Raw genomic sequence first — 25106 nt, 5'->3', positions numbered from 1 at the left:
TTTTTTTGACAAATACTGCATTCAGCCACAAATTTTTGAACCGCAGACCGCATCCCAGCCCAGTAAAAATCAGCTGCCAGCCGCTGGAACGTTTTAAAAACACCAGAATGTCCCCCTATATTGTCGCTGTGATACTCTTGCAGTAAAAGAGGAATAAATGGTGATGACACGGGCAGTACCACGCGTCCTTTAAACTTCAAACAGTCCCCAACCAGCGAGTAACCACCGCAATCCTTCCCTTGCTTCAAATCCTGCATTATCTTGCAAAGAGTTGGGTCTGAAACTACGTGTGCCTTTAAATCAGGTATGGATACAATGCTGGGTATCGAAATGGCAGCGAAAGTTATCTCACTGTGCTGCCTAGATAATGCATCAGCCGCACGATTTTCTGACCCCGGCCTGTACTGTATTTCGAAATCATAACCCAGCAATTTAGTTAACCACTTTTGATGTTCAGTTGCCACTAATCTTTGTTCCAACAAATACCTTAGGCTTTTTTGATCTGTTCTCACAATAAACTTCCTTCCCAACAAGTACGGTCTCCATTTTTGTATTGCTAGCACGATTGCCATTAATTCTCGCTCATAAACAGATTTTGTACTAGCCCGAACTGAGAGTACCTGGCTGAAAAAAGCTATGGGTCGCTGGTTTTGCATCAAAACCGCACCCAATCCTGTCCCAGACGCATCTGTCTCTATAATGAATGGGGCTGTAAAACCTGGAAGTGCTAACACAGGGGCTGTACACATAGCTGCTTTGAGGGTCTTGAATGCTTCCTCGGCTTCCATATTCCATCCAAAAGCATCCTTTTTCAGCTGGTCAGTTAACGGTTTTGCAATCTGCCCATACCCACGTATAAACTTTCTGTAATAGCCCGTCAGTCCCAAAAATCCTCTTAACGCCTTCAATGATGTAGGAACCTGCCAGCTTTGCATTGCCTCAATTTTCTTAGGGTCTGCTGCCACGCCCTCAGCTGATATGATGTGCCCTAAATATTCCACACTTGGTTGAGCAAATAAACACTTTTTCTTGTTTGCATATAAACAATGCACCCTTAGTTGTTCCAGCACTATCTCAAGGTGACCCAAATGTTCCTCAAGTGATCTGCTATACACAAGTATATCATCAAAAAATACTAATACAAATTTTCGCAAGAAAGTACGAAACACCTCATTCATTAGGCCTTGAAATGTGGCTGGGGCGTTGCTAAGGCCGAAAGGCATAACTAGGAACTCATAGTGTCCCTCGTGAGTGCGAAAAGCAGTCTTCTCCACATCCTTTGCTGCCACCCTTATTTGATGATATCCCGACTTCAAGTCTAACTTGGAAAAGACCGTGGCTCCATGTAACTCATCTAAGAGCTCGTCTATCACAGGAATAGGGAACTTATCAGCCACCTTTTCCCTATTCAAAGCACGGTAATCGACGCAGAACCTCCAGCTGCCGTCTTTTTTCTTCACAAGTAGCACGGGACTAGAAAACGGACTGGTGCTTGGTTGAATAATTCCTGCTTGCATCATTTCCACAACCAGCCGCTCTATTTCATCTTTTTGCGCTTGAGCGTACCTATAAGGCCTCACCGAAATAGGCCCCACCCCTTCCTTCAACAAAATCGAATGTTCCCTTGCTCGTGGAGGTGGAAGTCCGGATGGCATAGAAAAAACCAGCTCAAAACGACTGAGTAATTGGGCCACTGGTAGTGGCGTTTGTGGCTGTTCGTCGATTACCTCCGCTGCCAAATTACCCAGCTGAACCCAAAACCCAATGCCATCGTGCTCTACTGTCTGAATCATCGCTTTCAAAGAGATGGGAGATTTACACAAACTCGGATCCCCTTGCAATGTTACCCAAACTCTAGCCATTTCAAAGCGCATCACCATCGTTTTCCAATTCACCTCCATATTACCCAAGGTTTCTAACCATTTTATGCCCAATATGACATCCGCCCCCCCCTAAATCCAGCGGTAAAAAATCAGCGACAACGCGCACAACGCCCAAATCCAAAGCTACTTGAGAACATATTCCCTCCCTTCGAACTTTGCCACCGGTACCCAGTAAAATGCCATAACAGGTGGTGGGTGTAATCGGAATACCAGCTGCCGTTACCACGTCCGTCGATAAGAAGTTGTGGGCTGCTCCACTGTCAATAAGGACCGTCACTGCCTGCTGCCCAATGTGTCCCGCCAATTTCATGGTATGGGCTGATGTTATTCCCACCAAAGAATTTAATGAAAGGGTGGCTAATGTTTCCTCAGAAACTAAGATTTCTTCAGAATCAGGTGTTGGGGGAGGAGAGTCGGATGGTGAACTGGCTCCTCTTCATCCATAATCAACATCACTTGAAGAAGCTTCTGGTCGCATTCGTGCCCGCGGTGATATTTTTTGTCGCATCTGAAACATATTCCCCGTGCCTTTTTTTCTTGGTATTCAGCTTCTGTCAACCGGCGGATTGGTGGGTTTCTTGCAGTTTTTACAGAAGCTTGAGTCGCACCAAATGAAGATGATGAAGGTTGTTGAACGGTAGTGGGTGCTGGTTTCGGGAATGCGTAGTGCATGGGTGGCCGAGAGGGAACAATCGGACTTAGATTGGGCCTGGGTGTTGAAGCTCTCGGTGTTTGGCCCGTTGTGAACAGTTGGTGGCCCTCCTCCACTCTGGGCCGTGTCCATGATCTGGGCCAGCCCAACTGGTTGCAAAATATGCAGAGCCCCCTTAATTTCTTCCTTCAGACCTTTGACGAAGCTGCCTTCGAGGATATGCTCCGGCACGTCGGGAACTCGTGAGGCCAAAGCTTCCCAACGGAGGCGATAATCACGAACTGTGGACGTCTGGGTAACTGACATGAACTCCTCCGACACCGTTCCGACGGGAACTGCGCGGAACCGAAGCAATAATTGATGCTTCAAACTTGCCCATGAACGAATGGGTCTCCGCTGGTTTTCCCACTGAAACCAGGTTAGGGCATCACCTTCCAGCCCAACAATGGCAGCTTCTAGCATCTGAGGTTCCGCTAACCTCGTTAACAAAAGATATCTCTCCGCTCTGCAGATCCAGCCTTCTGGATTATCCCCCGAAAAAAGTGGAAGCTCCATTCGTGGAGGTCTGTAGTCGGTTCCGAAATTCTGGGTCGGAAGCAATGTGTCTGGAACGGCCGTGGACGGTGGAGCTTCCGGGTGTGCGATCGGTGAAACAGTCGACGGAGGTGAGCTCGGATGCTTGGTCGATGTAACGTCGCCCTCTACTGCTTGTCGATCACGATCGATGCTTGCTGCGGTCGAATGCGAAGTCATCTTCTCCGACTGAGGTAACCACTGTGCCAATTTCAGAAGTATGAAATCCATTTTCTTCTCGATCTCCGGTAATTGCTGAACCTCTGATTTCAGCAAGTCAATCTCCTTCGGAAGCTGCTGGAATTCAGATCGGACCTCCTCCAAACTCCGGGTAAATTCCGATTAAACGGCCTCCAAGCGATCCTCCACCAGCTCAAGTTGTGAATCCTTCTTCGGTCCCATGGTCTCGGTGGCTCTGATACCACTTTGGTAGAGTCTCCTGCACAGAAAATTAGAAACAGAACCCAGAAAGAATGCAAATGGCCAGAAAAATGAATGATTGTCTGCATTGAATAGCTAGGATGTTCGAGAGCCTAGTTCTCTCCCTTTGATTACACACTCAATCAATCAATAACTCCCTTTTCCCTTGGTGCCCGAAACACATATACCTTCCCTAGCCAAGTACCCTGTACCCTCCCATACACTAGCATCTCTCATATAACAAACTATGCCAGCTCAGTACCCTCACTGTTACTGCCCTTGCCTCTACGCGCGTACACAAAGGTCAACGGTGGCCTATCAAATTCCTAGCTAAATCAATACAAAAACTCACCATTTCTTCATATATTTTCCTGTTTTTACTAACCCCTGTGCAGGTGACTCTACCAAAGTGGTATCAGAGCCAGCATCCTGATGGGACCGAAGCCACAATTGCAGATGGAAGTTTTTGACGAGAAATTGGAGGTGGTTCAGTCGGAGTTCATCCGCGGGTTGTCGGAGGTTCGTATGGAGTTCCAACAGCTGCCTAAGGAGATTGAATTCCTCAAATCAGAAGTCCAACACCTGCCGACCATAGAGAAGAAGATGGACTTTATCGTTACTCACCTTGCTCAGATGTGGCAAGCTATGGGGAAGTCGACGACGGATTCGACGGCGGCAAGTGCAGACCAGAACCAACGAGCTGTGGACGGCGATATTTCATCGAATACTACTCCGATTTCACCAACGGTTCCGATTCCGCCAATGAGTTCGACTCCATCGGCGTTGGGCCAAACTCCAACGGTGTCGTCGACTCCTATCGACTCGCTGTACACAACCAAAGCTCTGGGTATGGATTTTCGACCGCCTAGGATGGAACTTCCATTGTTCTCGGGGGATAATCCAGATGGGTGGATATATAGAGCTGAGAGATATTTTTTGTTGACCCGATTGTCGGAAGCTCAGATGTTGGAAGCAGCAGTGGTGGGGTTGGAGGGTGATGCATTGACTTGGTTTCAATGGGAAAATCAGAGGAGGCCGGTGACGTCTTGGGCTACGCTGAAATAGAGAATCCTCTGCGATTCCGAGCGGTTCCAGTTGGGTCTCCTTCAGAGGAATTCATGTCCCTGGTGCAGACGACCAGCGTCCAGGACTATCGTCTGAAATGGGAAGCCTTAGCTTCACGAGTGCCGGACGTCCCTGAACATATTTTGGAGGGAAGTTTTGTGAAGGGGCTGAAGGAAGAAATTAAAGGGGCTCTGCATATCTTGCAACCCGTGGCCTTGGCCCAGATTATGGAGACAGCCCAAAGGGTTGAAGAAGGGCACCAGTTTTTTGCACCAGGCCAGGGCTCTAGGGTCCCAGTAGCCAGACCAAATCTCAGCCCAATCACACCATACCGAGCAGTCATGAACACATTCGGTGCCAGATCCTTGAACCCAACTTCGCTGAGTAACACACCTTCCCCTCCGAGTTCTACTTCGAGTGTCTCTAAGAATACGAATTCCCATCCTACCCGTCGGTTGTCAGAAGCAGAGTACCAAGATAAGAAGGCAAGGGAGGTCTATTTTAAATGTGATAAGAAGGTCCATAGGGGTCATGAGTGTGAGCAAAAGTTCTTACAGGTTTTATTGACCTTGGATGAGGAGGAGCTTATATCTCCATCGGAATCACCACCCCCAACACCAAATTCGGAGGAGGCAATGGGGTCGGAGGAGACATTGGCTACACTGTCCTTAAATTCTTTGGTGGGTATTTCATCTGCTCATACGATGAAGTTGGCTGGTCGCATTGGGCAGCAACCCGTAACGGTGCTTATTGACAGTGGAGCAACCCACAGCTTCATTTCCATGGAAGTAGTGAATGCAGCAAGCATTCCGATCACTCCAACAACATGTTATGGCATCCTTTTGGGGACTGGGGGAAAGGTGCGTACCGAGGGTATATGTGCTCAACTCGAGTTGGACTTGGGAGCATTGAGAGTGGTCACGGATTTTCTTCCACTGGAACTAGGAGGTGCAGATGTTATTTTGGGTATAAAGAGACTTTGGGGAATATGCAAGTAAATTGGAGAACAATGGTGATGCGTTTTGAGATGGACGGGGTTTGGGTAACACTACAAGGAGACCCGAGTTTATGTAAATCGCCTATCTCTTTGAAGGCGATGATACATACGGTGGAACATGAGGGAATGGGATTTTGGGTTCATATGGGAACGCTACAGATTGCGGCTGTAGGGAGTCATCAGGAGCTTCCACCAGCGGTAGCACACCTTCTTCAGCGCTACAGTAAGGTTTTCTATATGCCAGCTGGTTTGCCTCCAAGTAGAGCACGAGAACATACCATTAACTTGCGAGGAGTGAGGCCAGTCTCGGAGCGCCCTTATAGATATGCTCAAGTGCAAAAAGATGAAATAGAAAGATTGGTGTTGGAGATGATTCAAGCGGGGATCATTAGGCCGAGTACAAGCCCATTCTCGAGCCCGGTGTTATTAGTCAAGAAAAAGGATGGAAGTTGGAGATTTTATGTGGATTATCAGGCTCTGAATAGTGAGACGGTGGCTGACAAGTTTCCTATTCCGGTGATTGACGAATTGTTGGATGAGTTGCACCGAGCACAAGTATTCTCTAAGTTGGACTTGAAGTCCGGGTACCATCAAATTCGGGTGGCAGCGCGAGATATTGAGAAGACGGCATTTTGTACACATGAAGGCCATTACGAATTTCTGGTCATGCCCTTTGGCATCACTAACGCACCTGCAACGTTCCAAGGGCTCATGAATGAGGTGTTCCGGGAGATTTTGCGAAAATTTGTGTTGGTTTTTTTTTACGACATCTTGATCTATAGTTCATCGTTGGAAGACCATTTATGCCATTTAGAGCTGGTTTTAGATAAGTTGGCTCATCACTGTTTGTATGCGAATAGAAAAAAATGCTTATTCGCTCAAGCAAGTGTAGAATATCTTGGTCATGTTATCTCGGCCAATGGGGTGGCAGCGGACCCGAGTAAAGTGGAGGCAATGGTGAATTGGCCAACACCGAAATCGATCAAAGAGCTAAGGGGATTCTTAGGCCTAACGGGGTATTATCGCAAATTTGTAAAAGGTTATGGGCACATTGCTCGGCCCTTAACGGATCAACTCAACGACGCTTTTAGTTGGACCCCAGCCGCTCAAGAGGCCTTTGCTCAGCTCAAAAATGCCATGTGCACAGTGCCTGTATTGGCATTACCTGACTTTACAACCCCTTTTGTTTTGGAAGCCAATGCCTCGGGGTCGGGATTGGGAGCAGTGCGAATGCAAAACCAACGGCCCATAGCTTTTTACAGTCAAGTCTTGTCTCCAAGAGCGCAAACTAAGTCGATTTATGAGCGGGAGTTAATGGCGATTGTATTAGCAATACAAAAATGGAGACCATACCTCTTGGGACGTAAGTTTCTGGTTAGGACGAATCAGCGAAGCCTCAAGTACTTGTTGGAGCAAAGATTGGTAGCAACGGAGCACCAAAAATGGTTAACCAAGCTACTCGGTTATGACTTTGAGATTCAGTTCAGGCCTGGGCTAGAAAATAAGGCGATGCCTTATTAAGAATGCATACTGAAATTTCGTTGGCTGCAATTTCGGTTCCTAATGTGCTGTCGATACCGAACTTGCAAGCACATATTGCTTCACATCCGACTCTATCTAAGGTAGTGCAGGACCTAAAAGAGGGTCGGGACAGCGGGGATACTCCTTGGTTCAAGGCTGCCTCAAGTTCAACGGACGTTTGGTACTACCAGCCACATCGCCGTTTATACCCCTACTCCTTCAGGAATATCACAGCAGTAGTATGGGGGGCCATTCGGGGGGTTTTAAAACTTTTCAGAGGCTTGCAAGTGACTTGTACTGGTCGGGAATGTGAAGAGATGTCCAAAAATTTGTCGCTGAGTGCGCAATGTGTCAACAGAGCAAGTATATCGCTCAATCTCCTGCTGGTTTGTTGCAACCATTGCCGATTCCAGAACAGGTTTGGGAAGATATATCGCTCGACTTTATTGAAGGATTACCGATTTCAAATGGCTTTGACTCGATATTGGTGGTGGTCGATCGTTTAAGTATAGTCATTTTGTTTGGCTGCGACATCCTTTTACTGCCATTTCGATAGCTGCTATATTTGTCCACGAGATTGTCAAATTACATGGAATCCCTCGATCCATCGTCTCAGACAGAGACAAATTTTTTGAGTCTTTTCTGGAAGGAGTTGTTTCGTTTGCAAGGCACTAAGCTCAAGCATAGCACAGCTTACCATCTTCAATCCTATGGGCAAACAGAGGTGGTTAATCGATGCTTGGAAACTTATCTCCGTTGTCTTGTGAGCTCCAAGCCAAATCAATGGTCCAAATGGCTTCCTTGGGCGGAATATTAGTACAATATAGCCTTCCACTCTTCAGCTGGAATGACACCATTTAGAGCATTGTATCACCGTGACCCTCCACCCCTTATACGCTTTGAACCAAAGAGCACTCGAGTGTCGGCAGTGGAGCAGAACTTGCTGGCTCAGGATGACATACTGAAGTTGTTAATACAGAATCTTCATCGAGCCCAACAGAAAATGAAAGTCCAAGCAAATAGGAAGAGAAAAGATGTTCAGTTTGGAGTAGGAGACATGGTTTATGTAAAACTGAGACTGTACAGGCAACGGACAGTAGCAAAGAGGCTGAATGAAAATTGGCTCCACGATACTTTGGTCCTTTTCCCATTACTGCCCGAATAGGTACGACAGCATATAAGCTCCAGCTCCCACCTGATGCATCCATCCATCCAGTTTTTCACGTCTCCATGCTCAAGGCCGCATTGGGTCTGCATCAACATGCTGCTGACTTGCCTCCAGGGCTATCTGCGGAGCTGGAATGAATTTTGGAACCAGAGAAGGTGCTGGCATTAAGACCAGGCACTCATAAGGCAGCACCACAAGCTCTTATAAAATGGGCGAACCTACCAGAATTTGAGGCAACTTGGGAGGATTTTCAGGTAATCCGAAACCAATTTCTTGAATTTCACCTTGAGGACAAGGAGAGACTTGTGGCCGGCAGTATTGATAGACTACCAGTGACCTTTGTATACACACGCAGGAACAGGAAAGGCAACAGTAAGGTGTCTGTAAAGGATAGTTAGTTGAGACGTTAGCTAATCTGTTATGAGGGTAATGTTAGTGTGTGTGAGGGTGCAGAGTTGTATAGTGGAATGAGGATAAAAGTTAGGAGAGGAGTTCAGTAGGGAATATGTTGTAATTGGTAGGGTGTAACCCCTTGTGGGTGAGATCTAGGCTCTCAAATTCCTAGCTAAATCAATACAGAAACTCACCATTTCTTCATATATTTTCCTGTTTTTACTAACCCTTGTGCAGGTGACTCTACCAAAGTCTTTTGAGATTCAAAATTTCACCTGATTCATCTCCAACTAGGATAATGTCATCTACATAAACAATGAGAATTGCCAGCTTCCCTGTTGGAGAAAACTTTACAAACAAGGTATGATCAGCTTAGTGTTGTGTGTATCCAATCTTTACAATTGACTTTGCAAATTTATCGAACCATGCTCGAGGTGACTGCTTCAAGCCATAAAGAGATTTGAGAAGTTTGCACACTACCCGACCTTTGGAGTGTTTTTTTAGTCTTGGTGGAACCTCCATTTAGAGTTCTTCCAATTCTCCGTTTAGAAAGTCATTTTTAACATCCAACTAATATAAAGGCTAGTCACAATTCACAGCAAGTGATAACAAAACTCTTACTGAGTTAAGCTTAGCAACAGGAGCAAAAGTCTCCTAATAGTCAACACCGTATGATTGAGTGAACCCCTTAGCAACCAACCGAGCATTGAATCTGTTAATGCTCCCATCTGAGTTCTATTTAACTGTAAAAATCTACTTGCACCCAACTGCCTGCTTTTCGTGAGGCAACTCAGTGAGAACCCATGTACCATTTTTCTCAAGTGCTTTAATCTCCTCATCGACTGCAATTTTCCATTTTGGATCTTTCAAGGCCTCATAGATGTTTGCAGGAATCTGAACATGATCAAGAGAAGATACAAAAGCTCAATACATAGGAGTCAGTTTCCCATAAGCAACATATTTTTCAATAAGATGACGAGTGCAAGATCTAACACCTTTCCGATGAGCAATAGGTAAATCAAGATCGTTATCAATAGGAGAAACTAACTCATGAGTTATGGAATCCATACCTTCAGTGTTTTCAAAGTCAAGAGAGCTCGGATGTGTGTCTGAACAGTCCTTGTTTTGCATGTTGACCTCTATATTCCCAACTTTTCTACTTGTATAAACATGAAGTTCTTTATTTCCTACGCAAGTTGTGCTTGATTTTGAAAGGGTGATGAATTTAAAAGATTGTTGGTATTTTCTGAAGGAGGATTGACTGATGGATGACTGACTGAAGGATTGCTTGTGAAAGGAGAGGTAGACGAGTTGACAACACTATTTGGACTGGGACTTTGTTGGTTGTGCCCAGGAGGATCCGGCTTTGAAGAGGGAAAGAGATCAGTTGATTTGGGAACAGTAGGATGCTCATGTGTCACGATATTAGGCTGTGAAAAAACAGCTTGATTATCTTGAAGAGTTTCCCAGATCCGATATTCCCTTGAATTCTCCCCCTGAATATCAGCCCTTGGAAAGAAAGACTGATGTTCAAAAAATGTAACATCCAGTGTTGTAGACTCTTGGTAACTGGAGAGTAACACTTGTATCCCTTCCGAACATTGGAATACCCAATAAAGATACATTTGAGAGACTTGGGATCAAGTTTTGATCTTGCGTGATCGTAGAGATGGACAAAAGGACAGCCAAAGACTTTAAGTGGTAACTCTGAGGAGAAGGCTAAGAAATGAGGATATAAGGAAAACACATTTCTTGGGGTATTAAATTGTAACACACGGCTGGGCATACGATTAATTAGGTAGGTAGCAGTAAGTAATGCTTCCTCCAAAAAAAAAAAATTGGGACATTTTTTGAAAACATAATAGCTCGTGAAACATCAAGAAGATGTCTATTCTTCCTCTCGGCTACTCCATTTTGTTGTGGAATATCAACACATGAACTAATATGAATGATTCCTTGATCCAACAAGTATGGCCCAAGGATGGAGTTAAAATGTTCCTTCCCATTGTCAGTTTTCGAAACTTTAATTTTTTGTTTGAATTGATTTTGAATCATGGGATGGAATATTTTAAAAATAGATCAGTTTCCGATTTTTCTTTCATGAGAAAAGTCCATGTTGTTCAAGCGTGATCATCAATGAAGGATACAAAACATTTAGAGCCGTTAATATATTTAACCCGTGAGGGTCCCCAAATGTCACTTCGTATCATTGAAAAAGGTTGTGAATGTTTATATGAAGTGCTGGAAAAAATATTTCGAGTATGTTTTGCACGTTGGCACACCTCACAATGAAATTTTTTTGACCTTTTATTGATAAATAAATGAGGTAATCGTTTTTGAAGATAATCAAAGTTTGGATGTCCAAGGCGTAAATGCCCTAACATAACAAGACTTTCACTAGGAATAGAAACAAAATTAAAAACAGGCTTGGAAACAGAATTAGAAACACAACTGAACTTGCAAACTTGTTTATTTGTAGAATTGTCCTTGAGAAGGTAGAGACCATCATGCAATTCAGCAATGCCAATCACCTTCCCCGAGCTCCTGAAATTCACAAATGGTAAGATAAAATTTAGTCACATTTAAGATCTCTAGTGAGTTTGCTAATGGATAGAAGATTGCAATGTAATTTAGGGACAAAGAGAACAGATGAAAGAAGGTCATCTGATAATTTTATAGATCCGGTCCCTAAAACTTTTGAAAGAGATCCATCAACAATTATGATTGTATGAGATTGAGTACATGGTTTGAAGGTGGTGAAGACTTGTAAATCACCTATCATGTGATCAGATGCCCCAGAATCAACTATCCAAGGACATGAGTTGGAGTGAGCAGCAAATGCATGAGAGGTTGTACCTTGTGGACTCATCAGGCTGACATTAGCTTCGGCTGAAGGTTAAGTAGATTGCTTTTGCTGAGTCATATGCCCAAGAAGCTTCTGCAGTGCATCAAGTTGATCCTTGAAGATAGAACTGACCTCACTAGATGCGCCTTTAGCAGTGGTAGCCACATTAGCACGCCCTTGATCTGGTCGGGATCAAGGTTTCCAATCTGCTGGCTTGCCGTGAATCTTCCGGCAAGTGTTACAAACATGGCCACGTCGTTTGCAGTGGTCACACCAAGGTCTGTCCTTCCGAGTTCTATCATCTTGAGAGGAGGAATGAGAGAGCATTGCAGATCCATCAGAGTGCACTGTTGAGTCCGATATCATCAACTTCAAGCGACTTTCCTCACTTTAGACTTCAGAAAAAGCTTCACAGATGGATGGGCAAGGTTTGAGACTCATAATTCTCCCTCTGACCTGATCGATGTCCTTATTCAGCCCTAATAAAAATATGTAAGTTCTCTTTTTCTCGACAATCTCTTTGTATGAGGCAACATCATTAGGGCACTTCCAAGAATACACTTCAAACATATCAAGTTGCTGCCAAAAACATTTGATGGTATTATAATATTGTGTCACATTAGTGTCTCCCTATTTAAGTTCAAACAGTTTAGTTTCTGTTTCAAAAAGTTCATAAGTGTTTTCAGAACTTGAGTAGGTGTCACGGGTTGCCTCCCAAAGAGTTGGAGCAATCCGATAGAGAAGAAAACTCTCTCCAATCTCAGGAAGCATGGAGTTGATTAACTTGTTCTCGGTTTTCAATTGTCAATAAGTAGGATCTGTTTCCTTGGGTTCTACGATTTCACCAGTAATATATTCATCTTTCCCTCTGTCGGAGATATACATGATGACAGATTGAGACCATTGAAGGTAGCTTTTCCTACTGAGTTTGTGACAAGTAATCGGGAGAGGAGAACTATCAAAGACATGGGAAGGATTTGGAGTAGTGATGGCACTGGGATCTGATTTGGATTGATTTTCTGAGGACACAAATTCGACTGGAGTGGAGTCAGTAGGAGAGGGCATTGAAATTGAGCGGGATTGATGAAGAAAATGGCAGAGAAGAGACTAGGGTTCAGATGCAAGCTCTGATACCATATAGAATTTTCTGAATAATTTTTTTACTTGATATTGAAACAGTTTACAAGCTGTGAATATATACAGAAGGAAAGAAAAGACTCGATCCTCAAATTTTAGTGTGAACAGAATATCCTAAAAACTAGGACAATAAATAATAAAATATCTATGCAAGAAAAGAAATACAAATACAATATTCCTATCATTAATTTCGGTATCCTAACGAAGCTTTCTATTCTAATATTTCTACACTAAGTTTACTGCTAATTTTTGGGTTTTTCAGGATGTGGAATCAGGGATGATGATTGGCTAGGAAAAGTTCAGTAAGGGCTTGTATTTGCTAAAAATCATAACTCCCGAGTCTAACCATGGAAATCATTGTTGTCTTTGTCAGTGTCAATCTCTTACATCAGTCAACTAGTCCAATAAAATCAGTACAATCATATTATGGCATTACCGTATAGGTCATCCAAATTTCGTGTACTTAAAACACATATTCCCATCCCTATTTGTCAAAATAAACCCTCAGTCTCTCCAGAGTGATATTTGTCAATTTTCTAAGCACTCTCGTCACTCTTTTGCCCCAAGACCTCATCAATCATCTCATCCCTTCTCACACATTCACGAGGAAATTTGGGGACCATCCAAAATACAGAATATCAATGGGACATGTTGGTTCTTGTTACTTTTTGACGATCATAGCTGCTTAAGTTGGACATTCCTCATAAAAGAAAAGTCTGAAACAAATCAGATTTTCCAAAACTCACACAAAATGATTCAAACCCAATTTCAAACACATATTTAGGTAATAAAAACTGACAATGTTCGTGACTTCTTCAATTCTGTCCTTAGATCATATTGGCATTCGCATGGGATTGTTCATCAAAGTTCATGCGTCGACACACCACAACAAAATAGTGTGGCCAAACACAAAAATCACCATTTACTTGAGGTAGCTCGATCCTTACTTTTATCATCTCATGTTCTAAAAAGATTGTTAGGTGAAGTTGTCCTCACAGCCACCTATCTCATAAATAGAATGCCACCTCAAGTCCTAAAGTTCAAAACTCCACTACAAATCCTTCTTGAATCACATCCTCACTCACATCTTGTGTCTCAAATTCCCCTTCATGTCTTTGGCTGTGTTGCATTTGTCCATGTTCACTCCTCAAACCGAAGCAAACTCATGCCCGCGCCACCAAATGTATCATTCTTGGCTACTCGTCCAATAAAAAAGGCTACATATGCTACTGTTCAGTTTCCAAAAAGTTGTTCCACTCCATGGATGTCACTTTCTTTGAAGACCAGCCTTATTACACCAATTCTACAATTTTGGGAGAGAACCATAGTCAGGAATTGCAAAATTGGGACTTTGTTTCTCTCATTGACAATACAATTGATTCTCCTTCGAATACTTCTCAAAACACAATTCTTCCAAGAACATCACCAATTCCTTCTGTAACGTCTCAAATTTCCTAATAAGGCTTAGGGCCTTGATTAGGGGGTCAGGGTGACAAATTATGAAATTATGTGATTATATGATATTTATGTGCATTATTATGTAATTATGTGAGTTATATTATAGTATGACTTGATATGCATGTTTAGCTGTATTAAATATGCATGTGAGCTCATTTCTGTTTAATTGGACAATTGTTGTAATTTGGCCCATTATGGGTATATTTGGCATATATGTGATATTTGTATGGTACTTCATTACTACGTGGATATGTTTGAGTTACTCGGCACAAGACGATCCTAGGGAGCAAGCTAGGGGGAAAGTCATAATGGGACCCATACTTGACTCGGGATATAGGGTATTTAGCACATTATTGGGATATTGGGTAATGGGAATGATTATTTGATATATTGAGAGTTAGTGTAATCAACAGGGAATTTTGAAAATTTTGACTATTTTACCCTATGAGCGTTTTTGGGACCCCGAGCATTAGGATTTGCTTGAGGTTACTTAAGCTCAAAGTAAGCTGTCAGAAATAAAAAGAACGTTCAAAACGTTCTCTTTCTCTCTCCCATTCCCTTTTAGACATCATTTGCATTTTCGAAGGAAACTCGAGTTTTAGAACTCGGATTCAGGCAAGGATCGAGGCATAGCGATTCTAGGGAAGATTAGAAGCTTATTAACTGGGGGATTTAATTGGGAAACGACTCAATCAGAGGTAATCTAATTTTTAAGTTTTGAGTTTTCAAGTTTCTAAGCTTTAATTGGATTTTATGTTTTGATGGGTTTTCGAGTTGTTTGAGACTTAGATTTTGATGGTTTTGGGCCATTGGTATGTTTGAAAGCTTTGATTTGAGATTTGAATATGTTTGGATAAGATTTTGGAAGGTTTTAAATGGGAGAAGACAAAGAAAGTAGTTGGGTTCGTAGTCGGGTCGCGACCTTGTTCTAGGAAGTCGCGACCTGAGTGAACCCAGAACCAGGAGGGGTCGCGGCCAGCACCCTTAAGCCCAGGCAGAGGGCTCTCTGTCAGGGAGACGTGCCGCGACCCGCCTGTGCATTTTTTACCAAATTTGGTTTTAGTCGTTAGAACTTAACTCTTAAGAGTTTGGGATCGATCCTACCACCCAGTTTGGTAGAATTCGACGTCCCGGAGGCTAGGACTTGGTCCAGAAGTCTTGATTTACTAGTTTTTGATGGGACTCTATATTATGGTTGTGACTAGGTTGCCGCTAGGGGCTTGGAAACAGGATCGCGCTTGAGGGTCGTTTATTGGTAACCTGTGCTTGGACCAAAGGTAAGAAAACTAAACCCAGTATGTGACATACATGATTATTGATAAGGCATGTTGAGTGCTCTATATATGGACATTGATTGCATTGTAAATGTCTGTCAGCATTGCTTACTTGTGAATGGCACTGACTTATTAGTCAGAAACAACAATGGTGTTTAGTACTGATCGTGAAGCTCTGACTTTTCAGTCATGATCGGCAATAGTACTGAGTGCTGGTTGTATGGAATTGACTTATGAGTCAATAGCATATTGAATGCGGGCCGAAATGATTAGATCTAATCAACAAGAGCATTATATGCTCGATCGACCTATTGGTCAAAGAAAACTAAAGCGCTTGGCTAGTTACTCGGAGCCAGGGCTAAAAGGGCACAGGTGACTAGAACGTCACATGGCTTAGGGACCAGGACTCCAGATTGAATTAATAATCATCTATTCAGGGCGCAAGACCCCAAATTGACTTAATAGTCATCTATTCAGGGCACAGGACCCCAGATTGACTTAATAGTCATCTACTCCGAGTGCAAGACCCCATAATCATTTATTTGTACTTGCCTGCATGCATGAATAGAGTTGTTACTGCTAGGCATGCTTATTATGATTTAGTGACATATTATCTGCTTATGAACATGTTTGAGTTTTCTTGCTGAGTCTCGGCTCACGGGTGCTATGTGGTGCAAGTAAAGGTAAAAGAAAGCTTGACCATTCTTGAGTTGGAGAGCTTAGGTAACGATGTGTACATATGCGACTGCTCGACCACCACAGCCGAGAGTTTAAAGAGGAACTAAAGTTAAATCCTATTTTGCGGCTTAGGTTCGCTGGTTATAAACCTTTTATTGTAATTAACCTTTTAAACGTATTTTTTTATCTCAATGCATACAGTAAACGTTTTAGTGAAACGTTTGTATCCTTGACCAAAAAATTTTAACCCTAAACCATTAAATCACATTTAGTTACACGATTATGACCAAATGACACATTTAACGAGTTTAGCACTATTTAAAAGACAGTATAACAGTCCCTGAGTAGTAGGGCGTTACACCTTCCGTTGCCCATACTCCAAACTATTCAGTTGAATCACATGAGCCAAGAAATTCTCATCCAATCTCTTCAAGTCCTATCCACATTCCAAGCAAAGAGGTCCAGCCTCATTATTCAGCCAAATCAAATGAGCCAAGAACTCCTCATTCAATCTCTTCAAGTCTGTCCCCATCCCAAGCAAAGAGATCCAGCCTTACTCAAGGAGAAAGAAACAACTAGCAAGCATTGAACAAGCCACTACACAAACTCAGCAAGGTCAAGCATACCCGATCGCATTCATCCTTGGAAAAACACAAGAAGACGCTAGAACTGAACCTATTATGGAAGAAAATGTGTCAGATGAACAAAACATCCCCATTGCTCACAGAAAAAGGGTATGCTCTTGCACTCAACATCCTATTCACAATTATCTGAGTTACTCAAGCCTATCTCCTACATATAAAGCCTTTATCACCTCCTTGGACCAAGTTCAGATTCCCACATCGGTCCAGAAAGCCCTATAGATTCTTGATTGGATGACAGCCACAATGGAAGAACTTAGAGCACTTGAAAAGAATGAAACATGGATCCTCACAAATCTACCTCTTGGCAAACACAGTTGATTGCAAATGGATCTTCTCAGTCAAGCATAAGGCCGATGGAAGCATTGAAAGATTCAAGGCCAGCTTAGTGGCCAAAGGATTCACTCAATCCTATGGCATTGATTACCAAGAGACGTTTGCTCCTGTTGCTAAGCTGAACACAATCCGAGTTCTCTTGTTGATTGCAGTAAACAAATAATGACCTTTATTCCAACTTGATGTAAAGAATGCATTTCTTAACGGAAATGTAGTGGCAAAGTAAACTATTTCAAATATATTATTTTATTTAACATACAAGTAGAGCCTAATAAATTATAAAAAGGGGCAAAGTAAACTATTTCAAATATATTATTTTATTTAAACTAGACTCCCCGCCTAACCCTACAATATTTGGGGACCAAGAAACTATAACAATTGCAATGTAGGTACCCAAGAGCAACTCGAACATTAGACTTTGTGAAAGCAAACCACATACCTGACCATCTGAACTACCCCTCTTGGTTATTTCAAATATATTGGATGTGATTAAGTAAAACAAACCTAGAGTACAAAGTAAAGAAAATCGTAATAATTTAAACCGACCTAACAAATCAATAGCAGTGATAACTGCCTGCTTTGCGGTTGGGTGACGCACATGAAGAAGCCTTGAAAGCATATTAGTCCCCTACAAGAGAAATTCATATCAATGTAAAAGTTTTGATATCATACTTTACTTTCTATTTTAAAAATTCCAATAATTATCCTCCATTCTACAAAACCTATCAAAATTAACTCTCACCTAATTTTGAACAAATTATATTGAGTAATACCTTTTTACCACTGTTTTATTATTCAATGTAACTTTAATTGACTTAATGTTAACTTTTTTAAACTAATACTAAGATGCACATGAGATTTAAAAAAATATAATTTAGATTTAGTTTCAACAAATAAAAAACATACAAATTGTTAATATTGATACCATTGAGTTCACTACACCACCAGCATAAAGTATCAATTTTGTCTGAGCAATTAATTAAGCACGGGAGCTCAAACTATGGAGCATATCTTTTAGGCAAAACGAAAATTTGGCTCTTATATGATATACCAATTGTTGTAAACAAAGAGAGAGGACAAGATGACATACAACAAGCGCATCTATTCTGGCCTCTATAACTGTTGATGGAGCATATTTAGCAGCATATCCATACATTAAAGCCAAACCAGCATGTATATCATCAGACTCTTCTGGTTTAAAACTATCAGAGAAGAAAGACAAGAATCTGCAACAAATTTCAAATCAAGAAGAGGATTGTTACGACTTTATAGGATATAAACTTTCTTAAAAAGCATATAAAAATCACATCATCATAATGACAACGATAATCATAATAATATGAAAAGAAAGAGCTTGAAAGCTAACTCTGGAATTTTTACAGCAGTCATCCAGGATCAAAGGCCAAAGCAAATAAATGTTTAGCATTAAGCCTCTTCCTATCTTATGAAATGAATTCTTAAAGTTAGATATTGACCTTTTCATTTAAAATTTAAATTATATAAATTTCTTCAGGAGCTATAAGTATATGTTGCACTGCAACTGAAAAGCTTCCAGAAAGCTACATAATAAATAAATAAAAACCAGTCTCCTGTTCTGGGAGTATAAAGAAAACTACAGATAAATGAAAATATATAAATATACATATATATAATAAAGAAAGGAGGAGAGATAGGAAACGGTGCGTTTTACTTCAAAGTTTGGGAGAGGATGGGTCAGATCTAAAAGCAGCAATTACAAGCTTGAAGGTGTACTACCGAAAGCCAAAATGTACAGATGCAGAAAGTGATTTTCTCTTGGAAGGACAAGGAGAGGGGCTGAAGTTGACCGAACAAGAATTGGAAGAGGAAGATTTTATTTATCCTGTGGTAGATGGTCAATCTGAATCTTGTAGTTCGGAAGATGAGGAGTCTGAGGATGATAGGGAGGAAATGGAAGATATTGTGGTACATGCTAGAAGGTTGTGGGAGGAAGGAAACGAGGAAGGGGTAGAGGCCTGCGATGTAAGTTTGGGGATTGACGAGGGTCAGGTAGTGGGTCATGAAGAGTCCCCAAAAGGGAAGGAGGATATTGATAAAGAAGTAGGGGATAAGGGTTTTGGCTTGTCTTCGCACTTGGAAGGAGATAAGGCAGAAGATTTGTCCAGGCTTCACAAGGTCATGGAATCTTTGGGCATCATGTTATTAGCTAATGGTCAAGGGGACAAAGAGGTAGGCAGCTTTATACTTCTATCTAAGAGAAACCATCGAGAACTAAGGAAGTTGAAGTTTAATGTCAATTAAGAGAAAGGAAAGAAGAAAGGTAAGGGGTGTCGAAGTTTCTCATGAAGATTATTTCTTGGAGCGTGAGGGATGCGGTAATAAAGGAAAACGGAAGCTGATTAAGGAGACCATTTGTAAAGTGAACCCAGACTTATTCGTTCTTCAAGAGGTGAAAAAAGCAACAGTAGATAGGAGGCTTGTGGGTAGCATTTGGCGTTCCAGATTTAGAGCTTGGATTTATCATTAGGCTTCAGGGAGATCAGGAGGTACTTTAGTGGCTTGGGACACTCGAAGGATTAATGTTATTGATTCCTTGGTGGGGGACTTTACGATTTCTATCCTCATTGAGGCCGAAGGGAAGGATCCCTGGTGGCTTAATGTCTACAGGCCTGTGGCGTACGGAGATAGGGATATATTATGGGATGAATTAGCTCGATTGAGTGTTATTTGTGGAAATCATTGGTGTGTGGGGGGTGACTTTAATGTGGTTAGAAGGGGTGATGAAAAACTTAAGTGTGTCTAACACAAGTAACATGTAGATGTTTGATGAGCTGATTAGAGAGCTGAAACTGATGGATCCCAAACTCCATAATGGCTGATTTACGTGGTCGAACTCCAGACAGAGACCTATCTGTTGTGGACTTGACAGATTTTCGTTCACTTCTTAATGGATAGATTTTTATCCTTTCGTTCGTCAGGAGGTGGTGGTTCGTATAGTGTCAGATCATAGTCTATTGTGTTAGACTCTAAACCTGCATCGTGGGGCCAAGCCCATTCAGATTTGACAACTCTTGGCTCGAGCACAAAGATTTCTCTAGCCTTTTTCCGATTTGGTGGAATTCAACTAAGATGGTGGGTTGGCCGAAGTATGGGTTCATGAGCAAATTATCGTTGATTAGAGACAAAGTCAAGGGGTGGAGTCGGGAGGTTTTTGGATCGAGAGCATTGCTTAAACAATCCTTGGAAAGATGGATATTCAAGCTGGATAGAATAAAGGAGGGGGGCCTGTGGAACAAGCAATCTCATTTGGAAGGATGTAAGATCAAGAAAGAATGACAACAAATTGTTTTTGAAGAGGAGAGAGGTGTTTGGCTTAAGTCTAATTCCAAACTTTTTCATAATATTCTTAGTGCTCGTAAAGCAAGGAATTTTATCTCTAGAAATGAGAAAAGAGGATGGTTTTATCCTAGACAAAGATGCTGAAATTGAAGAGGCTATTGTGGGCTTCTACTCTTCGGCCTACGGGACTGGAGAGGAGTGGATGGTATCTCTTGGGAGCCTATTCCTTCTTTCTTGGCTTCTCTCATTGAGAGGCCTTTCTCTAAGGAGATAAGGCGTTCGATGTGTGATGGATCTAAGGCCCTGGGTCCTGATGGGTTTTCTATGGTGGTTTATGGGACGTTGTGAAAAGTGATCTTATGGTAGTCTTCGACTGCTTCTTCAAGGATGGAGTTATTCACATAAGGGCCAATGAGACCTATATCTGTCTTATTCCAAAGAAGATCGATAGTTGTCGCGTTCGGGACTACAGACCTATTAGTTTGGTCACTAGTTTGTACAAAATCATCTCGAAAGTGTTGCCATTTAGACTTCGAGGAGTTCTTTCTGACACGATATCTAAGACTCAAGAAGCCTTTGTGGAGGGGAGGCAAATTTTGGACACGGTTTTGGTGGCTAATAAGGCAGTGGAGGAGTATCGCAATAAAGGAAAAAAAGGGTGGGTGTTCAAAATTGATTTTACGAAAGCTTACGATTGTGTGGACTGGGGTTTTTTGGACTTTGTCCTAGAAAAGAAAGGGTTTGGTGAAATTTGGAGGAAGTGGATGAATGAGTGTTTTTGCTCTACATCCTTCTCCGTGTTCTTATATGGCTTAAATGGGAGACCGAGGGGAAATTTAAGGGATCCAAGGGTCTCAGCCAAGGGGATTCTCTGTCACATTTCTTGTTTACTTTGGTGGTTGACGTCTTGGGTAGGATGGTGGATAAGGCTAAGAGTGTTGCAGCCTTTAGAGGGTTTACATTTGGCAAGGATAATGTGGAGGTCAGTCACCTTCAGTTCGCTGATGATACGATCTTAGTGAATGATGAGGAGTCCTTGCCAGTTCTTCTTGATATTTTGAAGGTTTTTAGTGGTCTCTGGGCTGTCTATTAATTTGCAGAAGTGTCAGTTGTTGGGGATTAACCTGGATGAGGAGACAGTGGATATTCGAGCTAGGGGAATCGGGTGTGAGGTGGATCATTGGCCTATGAAGTATTTGGGACTATCTTTGGGCGCATCCCCTCTTTCCAAGGGATTTTGGGGGCCCGTTATTTCTAGGTGTGCCAAACGTCTAGATGGGTGGAAGTATGCTTTCTTGTCTAGGGGTGGAAGGATGACTCTCATTCAATCAATTCTATCTTCTATTCCAGTGTATTATTTCTCTTTTTCGTATTCCTAAGGGTGTAATGGGGGTTTAGGAGAAATTAATGCATGATTTTTTGTGGGAGGGTGCGGCTAAATCAGGTTCTGACCAGGGATGTTTGTAAATCGCGAGGTCATGGTGGTCTAGGTATTGGTAACTACGACTTGAGAAACAAGGCGTTTCTTTTTTTTTTTTAAATGAGATAAGGTCAATCAGTGATTGACCCCCAAATTTCATTAAAGACCCTCACTTAAGGCGAAGGAAAACCGTAGTACCATTACAGAATTAAAGCCTTTACATAGAAAATAAATACAAGTCATAGATCAGATCAGATTCTAGTCTTGGGAAATTTCCTAGGACAAAATACAGCCCCAGTCTCTGTGAAGATCTTGAAATGAAAGATTTTCAAAGAATTTTGCCTATAGACCCATGTTGCAACCCAAAATTTAACTTTATCCCACACCTCTTCACTCTTCTTTTCTATATTGTCAAAAATTCTGCCATTCCTTTCTAGCCATACTGCCCAAAAGATAGCCATTACTGTAGCAGTCCATAATCTAGCAGACCTCTTCCCCCAGCTATCTTACAAGACAAGAGCTCAGCACAATTCTTTGGCATGCACCAACTTAAACCAAATTCTCTCAATAATCTATTCCATATACATTGGCTAAATGGACACTCAAGAAATAGATGTGAAAGAGATTCATCAGCATTCTTGCAGCAAACACACCAGCCCGGAGACAACACCTGGTATGGCCTTCTCTTTTACATTACCTCCTGAACATTTACCTTTTGCAAAGCTAACAGCCAACCAAACACTTTGATTCTAGATGGAGCACAACATTGCCACAGCGTCTTAGCCCAATTTCCTTGTGTAATATACTGGTCTGAAGCTAAACTTTGAAAGGCACTTTTACAAGAAAAAATACCATTAGATCCTGGAGACCAAATTCTAGAATCGTCCACCACATCAAGAATTGATTTCTGTTCAAGAAGCTGAAGCAGACCTACTAAATGAGGGACCTCCCTATCTCTCAAGTGTCTTCTGAACTGAAAGTCCCATCTAGAGTTAGAGATTGACGAGCCTTCTCCCCCACCCGCCATTTCTTTTATACTTTTTTGTCTCCCATTAGAAATCTGCAGAAGATCAGGAAATAGTCTCATAAAGGATTCATCTCCCACCCAAACATCCTCCCAAAATCTGATTCTATTCCCATTACCAACCTTGAACCGGACCCTAGACAGAAATACATCATACAATGCTGCAATACTCCTCCACGGACCTCTAAACGACAAAGAATCCCCTCTTTTCGGATCCCAGAAATTATCAGCTCTCCCATATCTACTTTTGATCACCTTATGCCAAAGGGTCTTGTCTTCCAACGGGAATCGCCACAGCCACCTCATCAAAAAAGCCTTGTTTCTTGCTTCCAACTGCCCAATACCTAACCCTCCTAGAAAAAGAGGTTTACACACCTTTTCCCAAGCCACCAGATGCTCACACCCACCCAGATCACCCCCTTCCCAAAGGAAATCCCTCATCATCTTTTCAAGGACGTTGATAAGGCGTTTCTTATGAAATGGTTGTGGAGATTTCCTTTGGAAAGTGAGGCCTTGTGGCATAGGGTGGTGAAGAGCAGGTATAGAGTCGATGGAGGCTTTTGGGATATTGGTAGAGGGTTGAGGTTGTCTGTTTGGGGTCCTTGGAAAGATATTTCGGCTATGTATGAGGAATATAGCTAGTTGGTCAGATTCAAGGTGGGGACAGGGGATAAGATTCACTTTTGGAAGGACGGTTGGATCAATGATGCTCCTTTAAAATCTCAATTTCCTGATTTATTCATGTTGTCCAAGGCTGATAACGATTTGATCAAGGATTTGGTTGCCTTTGGGGGTGAGGAGACTTTAGGAGGCCTTGTTGGGACTTACGTTTCAGGAGAAATCTGTTTGATAGGGAGGCTTCTAGTCTTGCTCAGCTGCTTCAGTTGTTAGAGCATGTTGCTATAACGACGATTCTGGAGGATAGGAGGGTGTGGCTTCCAGACTCTAGCGAGTTGTTCTCTTGTAAGTCGGCCTTTTGGAGGTTGAGTTGCACCCATTTGGGTCCAGAAGAGAAGTGGGCAAAGAAGTTGTGGAAGAGTGTTTCTCCCTCAAAAGTTAAAGTGTTTGGTTGGTTGGTCTTCACTAATAGATTAAATGTGCACGATAACCTGCAGAGAAGACCTTTTCAAAGCTTATCTCCTAACCAATGCGTTTGTTGTAAGAATGCAGAAGAGTCGGCTAGACATTTATTCCTGGAGTGTTGTTTTTCTAGGGAGGTGTGGGGTAAGGTGCTTGTTGAGTTTGGGGTCTCTTGGTGTATGCCCCCTTCTTGCTCTCAATTGTTTTTGTGCCGGTCAGAGGGAGGCAAGAGAGTGTCTCGGCTGTGGCAGAGCACCTTGTTGGCAACTCTTTGGGCTATTTGGCTTGAAAGCAACATTAGAATATTTGATGATGTCTTTTGCTAGGTAAAACTGGGTTGCAACTTGGGTGAATAGATCTAAATGTTTTGAGGTGGTCTCCATTTTGGATCTTTGTAGGGAATGAGGTAACTTATGGCTCTAGTGTTTGCGGGCTTTGGGGCTTTTGGTGGTTGTTTTGGTGTCTTGGTTGTTTTTTTGTGTTTTTTCCTTACTTTTGTTGGCATGTGTTACCACGGTTTTCCTCCGCCATATGGCTCTCAATCTATTTGAGAGGAGATCAGTCTAAGACAAAGGCCTCCATCTCTTTTTCAAAAAAAAAAGAAATGAGGAGAGAAAATCTCCAAAAGGATAGGTACCTCTGAAAGATACTCTGGCCGACATTATCTAGAATGTCTTTCAGCTTATCCAAGACAGTGTCTAAGTGAGATGCTGCTACCTGGAGGCAATAAGAAGTAATGTCATATTTACAACATGAAATGGAGAAAATGTTCAGTATACTCCAAACCATACTTACCAATCCAAAAGCTTTTGCCAAACCAAGCATATTTACAACATGAAATGGAGAAAATGGTCAGTATACCCCAAACCATACTTACCAATCCAAAAGCTTTTGCCAAACCAAGCCTGTTTGTTGGAATGGTGATGTTAGCTTGTCTGTACATCCAGTCAATCTTATTGCGAACATAACCCCTGTCACTAACTTTTTGGAGCAGCATGCCAAAGCACCTGCAAGAGAAAGATTGTATTATTGACCCAGACTATCAAGTTTAAAACCATCATAAACCAATATACAATCACGATGAGGGAAAAGAAAGTCCCTTTAAAGGAACATAATAAAGTATATAGCACATAACATTACTACCTTGAATCTAATATAGCTGCATGGATGACAAAACATAAATACTAGTGCAGAATGTAGAGTGCTCACTTTCAGGCATGATT

General features: G+C 42.1%; 1 protein-coding gene across 4 annotated transcripts in view; it reads right to left on the bottom strand.

Moving 5' to 3' along the window:
* Nucleotides 1-25106, bottom strand: part of LOC133831207 (protein SHOOT GRAVITROPISM 6) — a 78871-nt gene that overhangs the window by 26377 nt on the left and 27388 nt on the right. For all 4 annotated transcript variants that reach the window (XM_062261412.1, XM_062261413.1, XM_062261414.1 and 1 more), the window contains 4 exons: nucleotides 24761-24890; nucleotides 24521-24600; nucleotides 18132-18267; nucleotides 17588-17669 (listed from right to left, as the gene is read on the bottom strand). In XM_062261412.1, the coding sequence (XP_062117396.1) occupies nucleotides 17588-17669; nucleotides 18132-18267; nucleotides 24521-24600; nucleotides 24761-24890 (428 nt within the window). The remainder of the gene's footprint in view (nucleotides 1-17587; nucleotides 17670-18131; nucleotides 18268-24520; nucleotides 24601-24760; nucleotides 24891-25106) is intronic.

This window comes from Humulus lupulus, chromosome 4 (genome assembly GCF_963169125.1).
Source record: "Humulus lupulus chromosome 4, drHumLupu1.1, whole genome shotgun sequence".
In the NCBI taxonomy this organism is placed as follows: Eukaryota; Viridiplantae; Streptophyta; class Magnoliopsida; order Rosales; family Cannabaceae; genus Humulus; species Humulus lupulus.
Note: the sequence above shows the minus strand (reverse complement) of the source record. Positions and strands in the feature narration are given on the sequence as shown.